Below are 12,604 nucleotides of genomic sequence, written 5' to 3'. Positions count from 1 at the left end.
AAAATATTTAAAATTAACTACAAGAGAGAATTAAAATAAATTATGAGGAAAAAAATTGGTTTACCTATAGGTTAAAAAGTTCTAATAGGAGCAGCTAGGTGGCACAATGGATAGAGCACCGGCCCAGGAGTCAGGAGTACCTGAGTTCAAATCCGACCTCAGACACTTAACACTTACTAGCTGTGTGACCCTGGGTAAGTCACTTAACCCTCATTGCCCCCCCCCAAAGTTCTAATAGATATATGCTATAAAATTTCATTGAGAATAACTGCAATTTCTTCAGGGCTTTCCACAGGTCCTTTGTATAGTAAGTAATTAGTTTTTATTTCTTCTAACTTATTCTGTACCCAGGGCAAGTCATTCTGCTTTACACCTTTACAGATGACACTTTTCTGCTGTAGTGATGGGGGAGCAAGAACATAATATTTTATCGGGTCACTGTGACTTCTTTTTGATCACAAACATTAATTTCTATTATGACGTAGATTCAATTTCCACCTCCTTGATCATTCAGAGAACTACTTTTTTGTACCAGTTTTCTATACTACTCTCCATACTCTGTCCCAGGACTCTGAGTAATGCTAATTATACGTTCACATCAGTAAATATTTATTATGCCCTGCACATTACAAAAGTCAAGTTTAAAATCCTGCAACCTAGATGCTAGGCCAAGGAAGAGGCAGTGGGGTCAAACTCAAGATTAATGCCAGCACTGCTGCTTGCTGGGGTATACCCTGGCCTGGGCCTCTCTGTTGGATCTACACCTCCCCATTCCTTCCCCCAATGACCTCAGACCCTCATTACCCCAGACACTATGTTTCACCCCTCCCTCCTCAATTTTAAGCCTCTCTTCTTAACAAACATGACAACCTTTCTTGCTCCATGATGGTACAAAGGAAGACACTTTATTAACTAAAAATTAGCTTGATAGTTTACTCAATCATTTATTACGAGGAAAATGCTGACTGAATCCCTAGGCATAGTCAGTTGTACCTTGTATTGATTTCAAGGGTGGGTTGTAGAATCTGGGCACGCTCCTCATTAGTTTTGGCCAACTGCTGCATGCGCAGGAAATGCCTGGCAGCCCCCATCTCCAACACAGTGATCATGGCAGGGTGGGTATCTAATCGATGAGTCACCTAAAAACCAAGTGAGATGAGAAAGCATAGAAAGGAACACCAGGATTTTAATAAGGTGAATGTTCAAATTCCTCATAGACAACAAAACACGATGAACCATTAACTCTTCTTCTGAGGAAATATATTTTTACAAAAACTAGTTAGAAATATTTATCTAATTAAGGTTTCCTTCGCAACTATTCATCAATTATAAGAGCAAAATTTGAGAACCCGGTAAGTTATCCTTATGAGAAGACATATATGTTCAGGGTGTTTCATGTGTGCTTTGAGGGAGATATTGTTACAAAATTCTGATTGGGAATTACTCTTCCCTCCACTGTCCACGGTTCAGCCATTCCCCTGATTTCCCCCAGTTCAAAATAAGTCATTCTAAATCGTCCTCTGTCATAGTCTCTTATCCTCCTACTCTTCAACACAAATAATCCAGCTCCAAACCCCCCTGACTCTGCAATATCTTCTCCTTTTCTACAGCTCCTCCCTCTCAGTCACAATGGGCTGCTATCACTTTGCATTGGTGGTTGCATCAGTCTTTGATTGGATTTCTTTGCCTTAAAATTCTCCTTTCTCACCATCTCATGCTAAATACATCTGCTAAAATAATCGAGCTTCATTTTCATCATATCCCTTCCTTGTTCAAGAATGCATAATGTACTATTTTGGCCACCCTCACATCAGATCCAAAATCAGTCTAGTATTCAAGGTGCTTCATCAAACTCTGCCTACTCTACAAATTTCACTTGTCCTTAATTTACTTGAGGCACAGCTTGAGACAAGTTAATTATCTTTTCCTACAAGACCAATGTTTTCACTTGCGTGCCTTTGTTTCTGTTGCTCCATCACTTACAGATCAATCCATGTCCCTTATCATTCTCCAACAGATCCTTCCTTTGGACTGTACCTTCGTTTCCTCTGTAACCCTTCAACACTTAATTATGCCTTCATTTGGTCCCACTCTATATTAATTTTTATTTGTATCCCTTGGTAAATGTTCTTCAATTCCTGTGTTTATTAAGTTCTGCATTTCCAGTTAGATTCTCAAGGAGCTTTAAGCTTCTTGAGAACAAGGTTTATATCTTAATTCTTTTCTATATGCACACAGTAGCTCATGTAGTATTCCTCATTTAGTATTTGGTGAAAAACTGGAGCTCAAATTGTAAGCTTTGATTCCTTTTTCACCATTTTTCATGGTCCACCAAAAACTTTACTCTCCTGCTTTATTAGTCTCCTTGGATTCTCACCTTCTCTACAAAGCTTTTTTCCCCCTAAATAGAAGAAAGAGGTGGAAATCCAGGTTTATTCATTTTCTTTGCTTTGAAGACAATTATACATAATATAACCTGAGACACAATGAGACAAAATTAAATGTTCTCTGAACAGCCAGCTATTTGCTGCAATTTGTGCATAACTGTCTCATTGTATATTTAGTGCATTTGGCTATGTCAAGGTTATTTGTTTTAGTATATGAACTGAGAGGGAAGCCTATTTAACTTTTCCTGAATAGTGACAGGGCACAGTGCCATGAAAACACACACACACACACACACACACACACACACACACACACACACACACAATCTGTGTCTGAGGACTATTCATCACATTTTGCTTTTGTACCTGGTAGCCTCAAAGACCAAAGGCAGCCTCACCTTGACATTGGTGACCCGAGTACCCAGTGCATTTCTTATCCAGGCTGTTAGATCCTCTGCCTCCTTCTCTGAAAGACGTTCAGTAGCTAGAACAGAAAGAAAACTAGAAACTAAACTTTAATTGACACTGCCTACCAATGACTGTATGTTTGGGTTATATCCATGTACTCCCTCCAAATGGAAACCAAAATGACAAACTTCACTGCAAAACACCAATGGGCTGGAGATTTAAACTGGCTCTGTACCACAAGAGAAAAAAATGCATTGGCTAAGTAAAAGACTTTTATTTAAAACTAAGAGAGACAAAGAGGAAAGAACTTTTTTTTCTCACCTAGGATCTTGAAAAGGGTCCATTTCACCTTATTTGGAATAGCCAAAGTAGTATTACTTTTTAAATAAACAGACTAGGAAGCTTGATCAATTTCAAGGAGCCAAATCTCAACTATCTGAAAAACCTCCAGATTTCTGACGATTAAATCATTTGCCATTAATGCATCTTTAGCCAATCAATTTCTGTCTTAATAACCACTGTGAACATTATACAAATAGCTTTATAAAAGAAAAACATGCTAAATTCACTAATACATAGGACAGTAAAGAAAAGTTCTTTGAAGACTATGGGTTGTTTATGAGGGAGGGGATTGTCACTAAGTAAAAGACTGCACACTGTAGCCAGTCTGATGCTTTCTTTATCTCCACTATGGTTTATTGTAACATCTACCTTCTACTTCCTCTCCCCCATTTAAACAAAAACTAGAATTAAGTAATTAGGAAACACAGGCTGCCATGGCATGCTACTACCTACTAGTGGGAGAATGGGGACCTATAAATATGTAAGAAGCCCACCTTGAGAACCTTCCTCAAACTTCTCCTCTTTGTAGTGATCAACAACAATATCAGTTTCCACAGAAATCAGCTTCTTCTTGTCAAACTCTCGGAGATGCAGCAGGGTCAGTTCATCAAACTGCTCATAGCAGTAGAGTACCTGTGAAGAGCCAGATAGCATTTACATAGGCCAGGGTTACTAGAAGCCACTCATGGTGGTAGAATAACAAAGAATACAGTGAATTTAAAAAGATGCTTCTTTTATTCCACTGAATTTCCTAGTCAGGGTAGCCAATAATATACTGGGAAGAAGTTGCAGATTGTTTGAATTTTTTATTTTTTCAATCTTAATAGTATTTTATTTTTTTCCAGTTACATATAAAGATAGTTTTCAACATTTGTTTTTATAAGATTTTGAGATCCATATTTTTCTCCCTCCCTCCCTTGCATCCTCCCTCCCCAAGACAGAAAGCAATCTGATATAGGTTATGTATGTACAATCACATTTAACATACTTCTGCATTAGTCCTGTTGTGAAAAAAGAGTAAGAACAAAAGGAAAAAACCTCAAAAAAAAAAAAAAAAGTAGAAACAGTATGGTTCAATCTGCATTCAGATTCCACAGTTCTTTTTTCTGGTCGTGGCGAGCATTTTCATCATGAGTCCTTTAGAATTGTCTTAAGTCATCGTATTGCTGAGAGAAGCAAAGTCTATCACAGTTGATCATCACACAATGTTGCTGTACAATATTCTCTTGGTTCTGCTCACTTCACTCAGCATCAGTTGTTCGGAATTGGTTTTAGAAATAATTTATAACATGTAAAGCATCTGGCTCTGCTAAGGTACTAGAGACTCTGCTAAGACTGGGACTCTGGAACTAGATGCAAAATCCTTATCACTAGAGATGTACTTAGGAAATGAACCAGGTGACCTTTTAGTTCTTAAAGTCTACATGGACTAGATTAGAATATTTCATTATAGTTTCCTTTTTATGAAGGCTAAATGAGAAAAGATATTAACCAAAGCAAGTCCTCTTTTATAGAAGTCATTCATTTCTTTGTCAACATTCAAACACAATAGCTATAAAACTATAACTAACTTGGAGACTAGGAAGTATGAAATATCTCTCCTGGAATACATACATTAAATATATTAATATATTTACAAGATAGAAATGGAATATATATATTCTCAGAATATATACATTTTTGTTTTGTTTTGTTTTGGTGAGGCAATTGGGGTTAAGTGACTTGCCAAGGGTCACACAGCTAGTAAGTGTCAAATGTCTGAAGCTGGATTTGAACTCAGGTACTCCTGACTCCAGGGCCGGTGCTCTATCCACCGTGCCACCTAGCTGCCCCATATATACATTTTTTAAAACTTTAATCTAATCTAACTCTATACACTAGATACCTAGGAGAAGGTACAGAGGAACATAGGTAACCAGAAAACTGAGGCCACTCAGAGGTGACAAGAAGCAATAGGGAGCATAAAGATGATGAATTATTAAAGTTGGACCATGGAAAACCAGCATTTTACAGTGGAAAAGTACTGGACATGGAATCAAAAAGGCCTCAGTTCAAATCCTACTTCAGACACTTATTAGTCTTAAGACTCTGAGTAAGTTATATCATCACTTTGTGCCTCATTTTCCCCATCTGTAAAATGAGGGAGTTGGACTCGATTGGCTTTGCTTCATGTTCTAGATCCTATCTCAGCAACTTTAATTATATTTGTAAGAAGGTTAATTGCAGGCTTCTCTTAGTTGCTACTCAGTTGAGCCCATATGACTGTGATGGTTCACCTACCTCCATGTTCTTCTGCTTCATGGCCTCGTAGTACGGTGAATTTTCAGCCAGGTGTCGGTTGGGAGCACACAGGTAGTAGATGTTCCTGGTACCAGCCTTCATTCGGCTGGCATATTCCACAAGGCTGGTCAACTGGCCAGCCGGCAGAGCAGATGATTCATAACGCAAGAGCTTTGCAATATCCTCCTGGCAATGGAGGTAAGGGAAAATTTCAGGGATTAGCTCCAAGATGAACTGGGCCAGATTTTTCAGAGGACGAGGAAGTGATATTTTGCTCTAGTATGCTCTATTCTTATACAACCAGTCTCTCTAAGCATGGTACCTCTTAACCTCCCACCCCCATCTCAAGGCTTAAATATTTTCCATAGTGTAAAGAGTACTTCTTGGTAAGTAGGAAATCTGAGTTTTACATTAGCTTCTATCATTAAATACTGAACCATATGGCCTGTTTCCTCATATAAAATAGGGCATTAAAGCAAATGACTGCTAGGATTCCTTCCAGCTCAAAGATTATGAGACAGGTATCTAATGGAACTTAGGAATACAAAAGAGGGGGGCAGCTAGATGGTGCAGTGGATAGAGCACTGGCCCTGGATTCAGGAAGACCTGAGTTCAAATCCGGCCTCAGACCCTTGACACGTACTAGCTGTGTGACCCTGGGCAAGTCACTTAACCCCAATTGCCTCACCAAAAAAACCCCCCAAAAAACAAAAAAACAAAAGAGAGTAGTTTCAGCCATGGAATCTTCTGTGTTAGGTCTAAGGTTTCTTTTTATTTTTTTTTAAAGAGAGGCAATTGGGGTTAAGTGACTTGCCCAGGGTCACACAGCTAGTAAGTGTTAAGTATCTGAGGCCAGATTTAAACTCAAGTACTCCTGACTCCAGGGCCGGTGCTCTAACCACTGCGCCACCTAGCTGCCCTTAAGGTTTCTTATTAATGGGAATAAGATGATAACAGGGCAACTAGTTTGATAGGATGTTTCCATGACCTCCCCTGGGACTATCATGGGTGGTTCAGGACCCTGGAACCAATATATATCCTAAACTAAGGACTGTTTGGACTTGGGCTCAGTTTCTGGTTGAGAAGACATATGCTGGAAGTCCCGTCTCCACCCCCCAGCCTGACATCTCTGACCAAACAACTTCAAGAAGCACATGGTATGATACAATAAAAAACCCCAAAGGAACTAGGTAATCTGTTCATCCAAAAAGCCTAGGAATCAGAGAGCAACAGATGTTATCTTGGCCTGGTATAATTCCAAATTGAAGTGGGTTGGCTGGTCATGTCTTACAATAGTTATAAGGTATTCAACTAACTTGGATATCCTTGCAGGTAAGAAATGTGGCTGTCTCCAACCAAAGATTTTCTACTACCATGACCTAGTTATGGTCCCCAAAGCCCTCTTCTAGTTTATTCCTATTCTCTAGAAATTAACCTTTTTACAAGACTGAAATCAGTTAGATTATACAGAAACAGGAATCTAAAAGTTCATCCAGTTATTATTAGGAAATCCCATAGCAATCAGGTGAAACCAGACCAGATATACACATTATGGAAGGGGGGAAAAATATAAACCTGTCTATACCTTTTTTTTGTGTGTGTGAGGCAATTGGGGTTAAGTGACTTGCCCAGGGTCACACAGCTAGTAAGTGTTAAGTGTCTGAGGCCGGATTTGAACTCAGGTACTCCTGACTCCAGGGCCGGTGCTCTATCCACTGCACCACCTAGCTGCCGTTTCTTGAGGGCAGAGACATTTTGATTATTGTCTTTCTATCCTTAGCACTTAGCACAATAATTGGCACAGAGTAGATGCTTAATAAATTCCTTGTTAACTGACTGGTCCCTCCAGAGGAGTCTGGTGGTAAAATTGCTAATGATGCTTTAAAAAATATAGCATGATTAGGGCTATCCCTTCTGATAATTTGGGAGGGTCTTTTCATTGACACCATGTAGGAGGTGGATGAGATGTCAGATTTTTAAATACTGGGATAAATGAAAAAAGAAAATCATTGCCTTGCTATCCAGCCTGGAGCCCTTTACCCCTAGCACTGCTTTCTTCATATTTCTTCCCTAGACTTGTCCTGATTCATGATCTAAGACAGCCAAAAGAAAGCCTAAAAACATAAATCTCTTACCTTGACTTCCTGATCGGCAATAGTAACAATCCCCTCCCTCATAAACAACCCATAGTCTTCAAAGAACTTGGCGTATTTTTCAGGGTCTTTTTTGCTCTGATCAATGAAAAATTTTATCAGCCTCTGTTGTAAAACATCTCTGAGTTTTCTGCAGAAAGAAATTAAAATAAAAAAATTATCATAAGACATTAATCAAACACTTCCTTACTGGAGTAGTCCAACTCCTTGAGAGCAGAGGTTGGAACATTTTTCATTCCTGTATCTCCAACTTTTTGCACAGTTTTCTGTATACAGCAAACATTTAACAATGAACAAATCTCTAAGATTAAATTATGAGTAACCAGCAGAAAGAAATGTTAAAAATAACTAATAATCAGAGAAGTTAACACAATCTTGAGAGGATTTACTTCACATCTACCAAACTAGCAAAGATGCTAAAAAATGGAGAAACCCATTGTTGGCAGTGCTATGCTAAGAAAGGAATACTACTTCACTGGTGATTAAGCTCTGAATTGGATTGACAGTTACAGAAAACATACTGGAGCTGTGTGATAAAATCGCCAAATTGTTCATATTCTTTGACATAAAGCTTCCACTAAAGGAAAATATCCCAAGGAATCACAGCAAGAAAAGATCCAAATGCACAAAAATGTCCCTAACAACATTACTTGTAACAGTAAAAAAGCTGGAATTTTATTTACACCCACCCCCATTGGGAATGGATGAAAACACAATGGTATATGTATGTAATGGAATATTAATGTACTATATGAATGATCAATGTGAATAATTTAGAAAAACATGAGAAGATTTGTATGAAGTGATGTACAACAAAAAAACAGAAACAAAGGAGAATATAAACAATGGCAATTTTATAAATAAAATCAACTTGCAGAGATGATAATAAAATGCTGGTCAACTAAAATGCTTAATGTTAATAATATTGTCAGAGTCAAAAGAAGCATCCCTTCTTTCTGTTATAAGCAATGAACTGATTTTTAGGCATCTATTAGAAGAGACTGTTATAACAAAATATGGATTAACAAAATTAAAAACAAGAAATATAAAAGGAAAAAAAGTTATGAGCTGATGAAGCCCAAGGTTCTGTCTACCATAGCTCTCTGCCTCATTATGTCTTTTCCACATTTTTTCCCCTTCTATTTTACTGATAGCCTAGGCTGTTGGAAACAGGAGACTAAAAAGACACAGAGTTCTACACAATAATTCTCAGGGTTGTTGATCTAGAAGAAGCTTTCCAGATTCTGACTCCTCACCACCTTCACAGGGAATCATGCTGAACCAAAATCCCCCCATTAACCAAATATGCCACAACATCTCAAGGCTTCACACCTCCTCTCACACTGTGGACCTAAGCTCTTCCCTGCTCTAGGTGATAATGAGAAGGTGAAAAGATTCAGTTGAGGGTGAGTGAATTTATCTGACATTTTTCTTCAAAGGACCAGGCCAACGTGATATAGTCACAGAGTTTTAGATGAAAAGGGGATGTTGGTATATGTGAATCTTGTGATTTACTTGAGAATGTGACATCTAAACTTGTGTATTTTTAGAGCTCTTATTTCTCATCTGACAGCTTGGAACTTGATAAAAGTACAAAAACACTGGCTTGGAGTCCTCATTTTTAAATGCAATGTTTCCTCCTCTAACACACGTGCTTACCGGATGAGGGCACTTTCTTGAAGAAGCTCCCGGCTAAGATTCAGGGGAATATCCTCACTGTCCACAACACCTTGTGTATAAAAAAACAAAACAAAACAAAACACAGTCACCACCTCACAGTACTCTAATAAAAAGACTACTCCCTCCATTTTCCCAGCTAAAACTGAAAATGAGCTCAGCTGGTGGTGGTGGGGAAGTGAAAGAGAAGAAAAGATAATGGGAGACAACTGAGTGGTCTTCCAAGCATACTTTAAAAAAAAAATACAAATCTAGATCTAAGAACAAAAAAAGAGAACTGATCTATCAGAGAAGGTAGAGATCTCTGAAACCAGTGTCTGTAGTCACTTATCCTGATTGAATATACATTTAAAATGGTCTCAGACACAAAGACTGCCTGAATTGTTTGTTTATTTGGTTTTTTTTTGGGGGGGGGGGCGCACCAATGGGGGTTAAGTGACTTGCCCAGGGTCACACAGTTAGTAAGTGTCAAGTGTCTGAGGCCGGATTTGAACTCAGGTCCTCCTGAATCCAGGGCCGGTGCTTTATCCACTGTGCCACTTAGCTGCCCCCTGAATTGTTTTTTAAAAGGAATTTTCTGAGTGTCTTTTCAACAGAGACCTTTGGCACTATGTATCATTCACACATGTGACCAAGTTCCACCATTTCTGAGGAAGGGAGTAAAGAAGTCTAGCCCTCAAACCTCGCAGGAAGCGCAGCCACTTGGGCAGGATGTCAGAAGCTTTGGTCTGGATCAGAACTTTGCGGCTATAGAGTGCAACACTGGAGCCCAGCTCTCGGCTGACATCAAACATAGATGGCTTCTGTAGAACAGAGAGAAATAATATTAGGGATAACTACTTCAATGTAAATTTAAAAAAACTACAGAACAATTAAAGATGTATCTTGCAAAATTATAAAGAACAAGTTTGACCCCTGGAAGGAGATATGACATAAGAAGGCACTTCCCAGTGGGGTGGAGAGGAGTTTGGCAGGTGAAGAACATCAAATATGTCATATTTTTTCAATACAATGAGCAGTTTTTTTTCTTTTCTGATTTTTTTTCTTTTTAAAAAAACAATTATTATAAGGAATGGCTCTGGGAGGGGGTGAGGGAGAGATATTGGGAAATCAAGATGATGTAAAAACAAAAGATATTTTATTTTATATCAATATTTATTATATTACATATCAAAATATATTATGTCAATAAAAGTCAATTTTTTAAAAAAGCCAATGGGAATAACCAAGATATTGATTTTAACTGGAAATAGAGACTGTATAAAATAAGACTAGGTGTCTGGAATCAGGAAGGTATTTGTTCTTTCCAATTCCCCTCTTCTCCCTTCCTATCATGTCCTCACCCTCACCCAATAAAAGGTCCCAGCTGTGAAATATTCCTTGCTAAATTTTAACTAGAATTAATTAGGAAACCCTCGGGGATTTTTATTTTTAAAGTATGACTATGCCTTCATAATAAAACAATGGCATCTTAGAGTTTTTAATGATATTTAGCCAATGGGTTTGATATTTTTGGAAAGAGAACTACTCAATCTTTTTTTTTTTTTTAAATGGGGGGGCGGGGCAGTGAGGGTTAAGTAACTTGTCCAGGGTCACCCAGCTAGTAAATATCAAGTGTCTGAGGCCAGATTTGAACTCAGGTCCTCCTGAATCCAGGGCCGGTGCTTTATCTACTGCGCCACCCAGCTGCCCCCAAGAACTACTCAATCTTTTTACACTCTGTCTCCACCCCACCCTCTCTCTTTTTACTCTGTTTTGCTGTCAGGAACTGAACATCTTTATAAAAAGCACTGGAATCCTGCACAGTGGCACCCGGAAGAGAGAGAACCCATAGAGAGCAGCTGCTACCCACAAGGGGTACCCTTCAGTCACATTATTAGCCCAAAATAGGTTTAGGCTTAGAGTCCTATATGGTTAGATTTTTCTCTCTCCCTTGAAAAACATCACTTCAAAAGTTCCAAAATGCCTCTGACCCATATGTGGGAGTTTATCTATATTCACAACCCATCACATCTTTTAGACATGACTTTAAAGCACTATTTGTAGATAGGCAATTATTTATGCTATAATTTGATGAGGGAGATAAGGTGTTGCCACTGCTAGGAAATATTTTGACTTTTCTGTCCTTGTTATTCTATTTGGTCACAGGCTCCTATATTGGAAGTGACTGTGGGAAGTTCATTCTTAAGTAGAGGAATACATAATGCATTATTTTCCCTTCTGTAGTCTCACCACATCCCCTAAGAACAAAAATCAGAGCATGAGTATCTCACTGTTTCTGGCACATAGAAGATACTCCGTATGTTAAGTGGTGCATCAGTCTTGTAGTGGAGAATATAACGGGGCTTATCGTAAGCTTGGGCAACATAGCGGTAGAATTCCTCATGCTGCCATTCGCTAATGTCTTTAGAGTCCATCATCCAAAGTGCCTGCAAAAGGAGATAAATTGGGAAAGCAATCCACTTAAAATGTTTCTTTTCATCAAGTAAATATAGACAAGCATGTCTAACTTAATTTTTTAGTGATTCAACATCTGTAATGTTAGCTCCAGTCAACAAAATGGTGCTCAGGCCTGGATATCTTATAGTATTAGACTTAGCAAATCAATCAGTGGAGAACTGATTCTTTGTGTAAAATAGATGGGGTATTTATGGGTAGGCACGAAAAAAAATTCAGAAACAACTGTCCCCGTTCTCTGGCCTAACCATGCACTACTTTTGGAAGTGTTATAAAAGATATTCACAGAAGGCTGTTATAGAAATGGGAAGAAAACAAGAATGTATATGGCTTTGGGAGCAAGTATTTTGCCTTAGGACTCTCAGACTGATGAATAAGATAGAGATATTAAACATCCAGAGCAAAAACTTGCCTAGATGTATGTGGTTCAAAATAAAGTACCATTTAAGAATTGGATAAAGATGGATGACACCAAATAATCATTTATGCATCAATGTTAACTCGTAGGAAGGTCTGTAGTATAATGCCCCAGGGATCTGTCCTTCTCCCTATGCCAACTTTAAAAAAAATATCATGACTTAAATTGAAATCATGACTCAAGTCATCAATCAAATGGTGTAGTACAGTGGAAAGAACATTAACTCTGTAGTCAGAGGACCTAGACTGAAATCCTGCCTCTGGTGCGTATTACTTGTGTGACCTCAGGTAAAACCCTTAATCTCTCTGGGCATGGGTTTCATCATCTACAAAATGAGGGAGTGGGACTGGATGACCTCTGAAGTTCCTTCCGGGTCCAGATTTATGATGTTATCATGGGCCTTCTATCTGCCAAGCACTGGGATGCTAACAAGCCATGCTTTCCAAATTTGCAGACAATACAAAGCTGGTAGAGATAGTTAA

General features: G+C 38.5%; 1 protein-coding gene across 1 annotated transcript in view; it reads right to left on the bottom strand.

Moving 5' to 3' along the window:
• TRAP1 (TNF receptor associated protein 1) overlaps positions 1-12,604 on the bottom strand; it is a 75,623-nt gene that overhangs the window by 1,539 nt on the left and 61,480 nt on the right. The window contains exons 9-16 of the mRNA XM_043975257.1: positions 11,521-11,676; positions 9,930-10,050; positions 9,230-9,299; positions 7,553-7,700; positions 5,418-5,603; positions 3,632-3,770; positions 2,786-2,871; positions 994-1,139 (exon numbers count right to left, since the gene is read on the bottom strand). Coding sequence (XP_043831192.1) covers positions 994-1,139; positions 2,786-2,871; positions 3,632-3,770; positions 5,418-5,603; positions 7,553-7,700; positions 9,230-9,299; positions 9,930-10,050; positions 11,521-11,676 — 1,052 coding nt within the window. The remainder of the gene's footprint in view (positions 1-993; positions 1,140-2,785; positions 2,872-3,631; positions 3,771-5,417; positions 5,604-7,552; positions 7,701-9,229; positions 9,300-9,929; positions 10,051-11,520; positions 11,677-12,604) is intronic.

Source organism: Dromiciops gliroides, chromosome 1, assembly GCF_019393635.1.
Source record: "Dromiciops gliroides isolate mDroGli1 chromosome 1, mDroGli1.pri, whole genome shotgun sequence".
Classification (NCBI taxonomy): domain Eukaryota; kingdom Metazoa; phylum Chordata; class Mammalia; order Microbiotheria; family Microbiotheriidae; genus Dromiciops; species Dromiciops gliroides.
The sequence above is the reverse complement of the archived record's forward strand: the minus strand, read 5'-3'. Positions and strand labels throughout refer to the sequence as shown.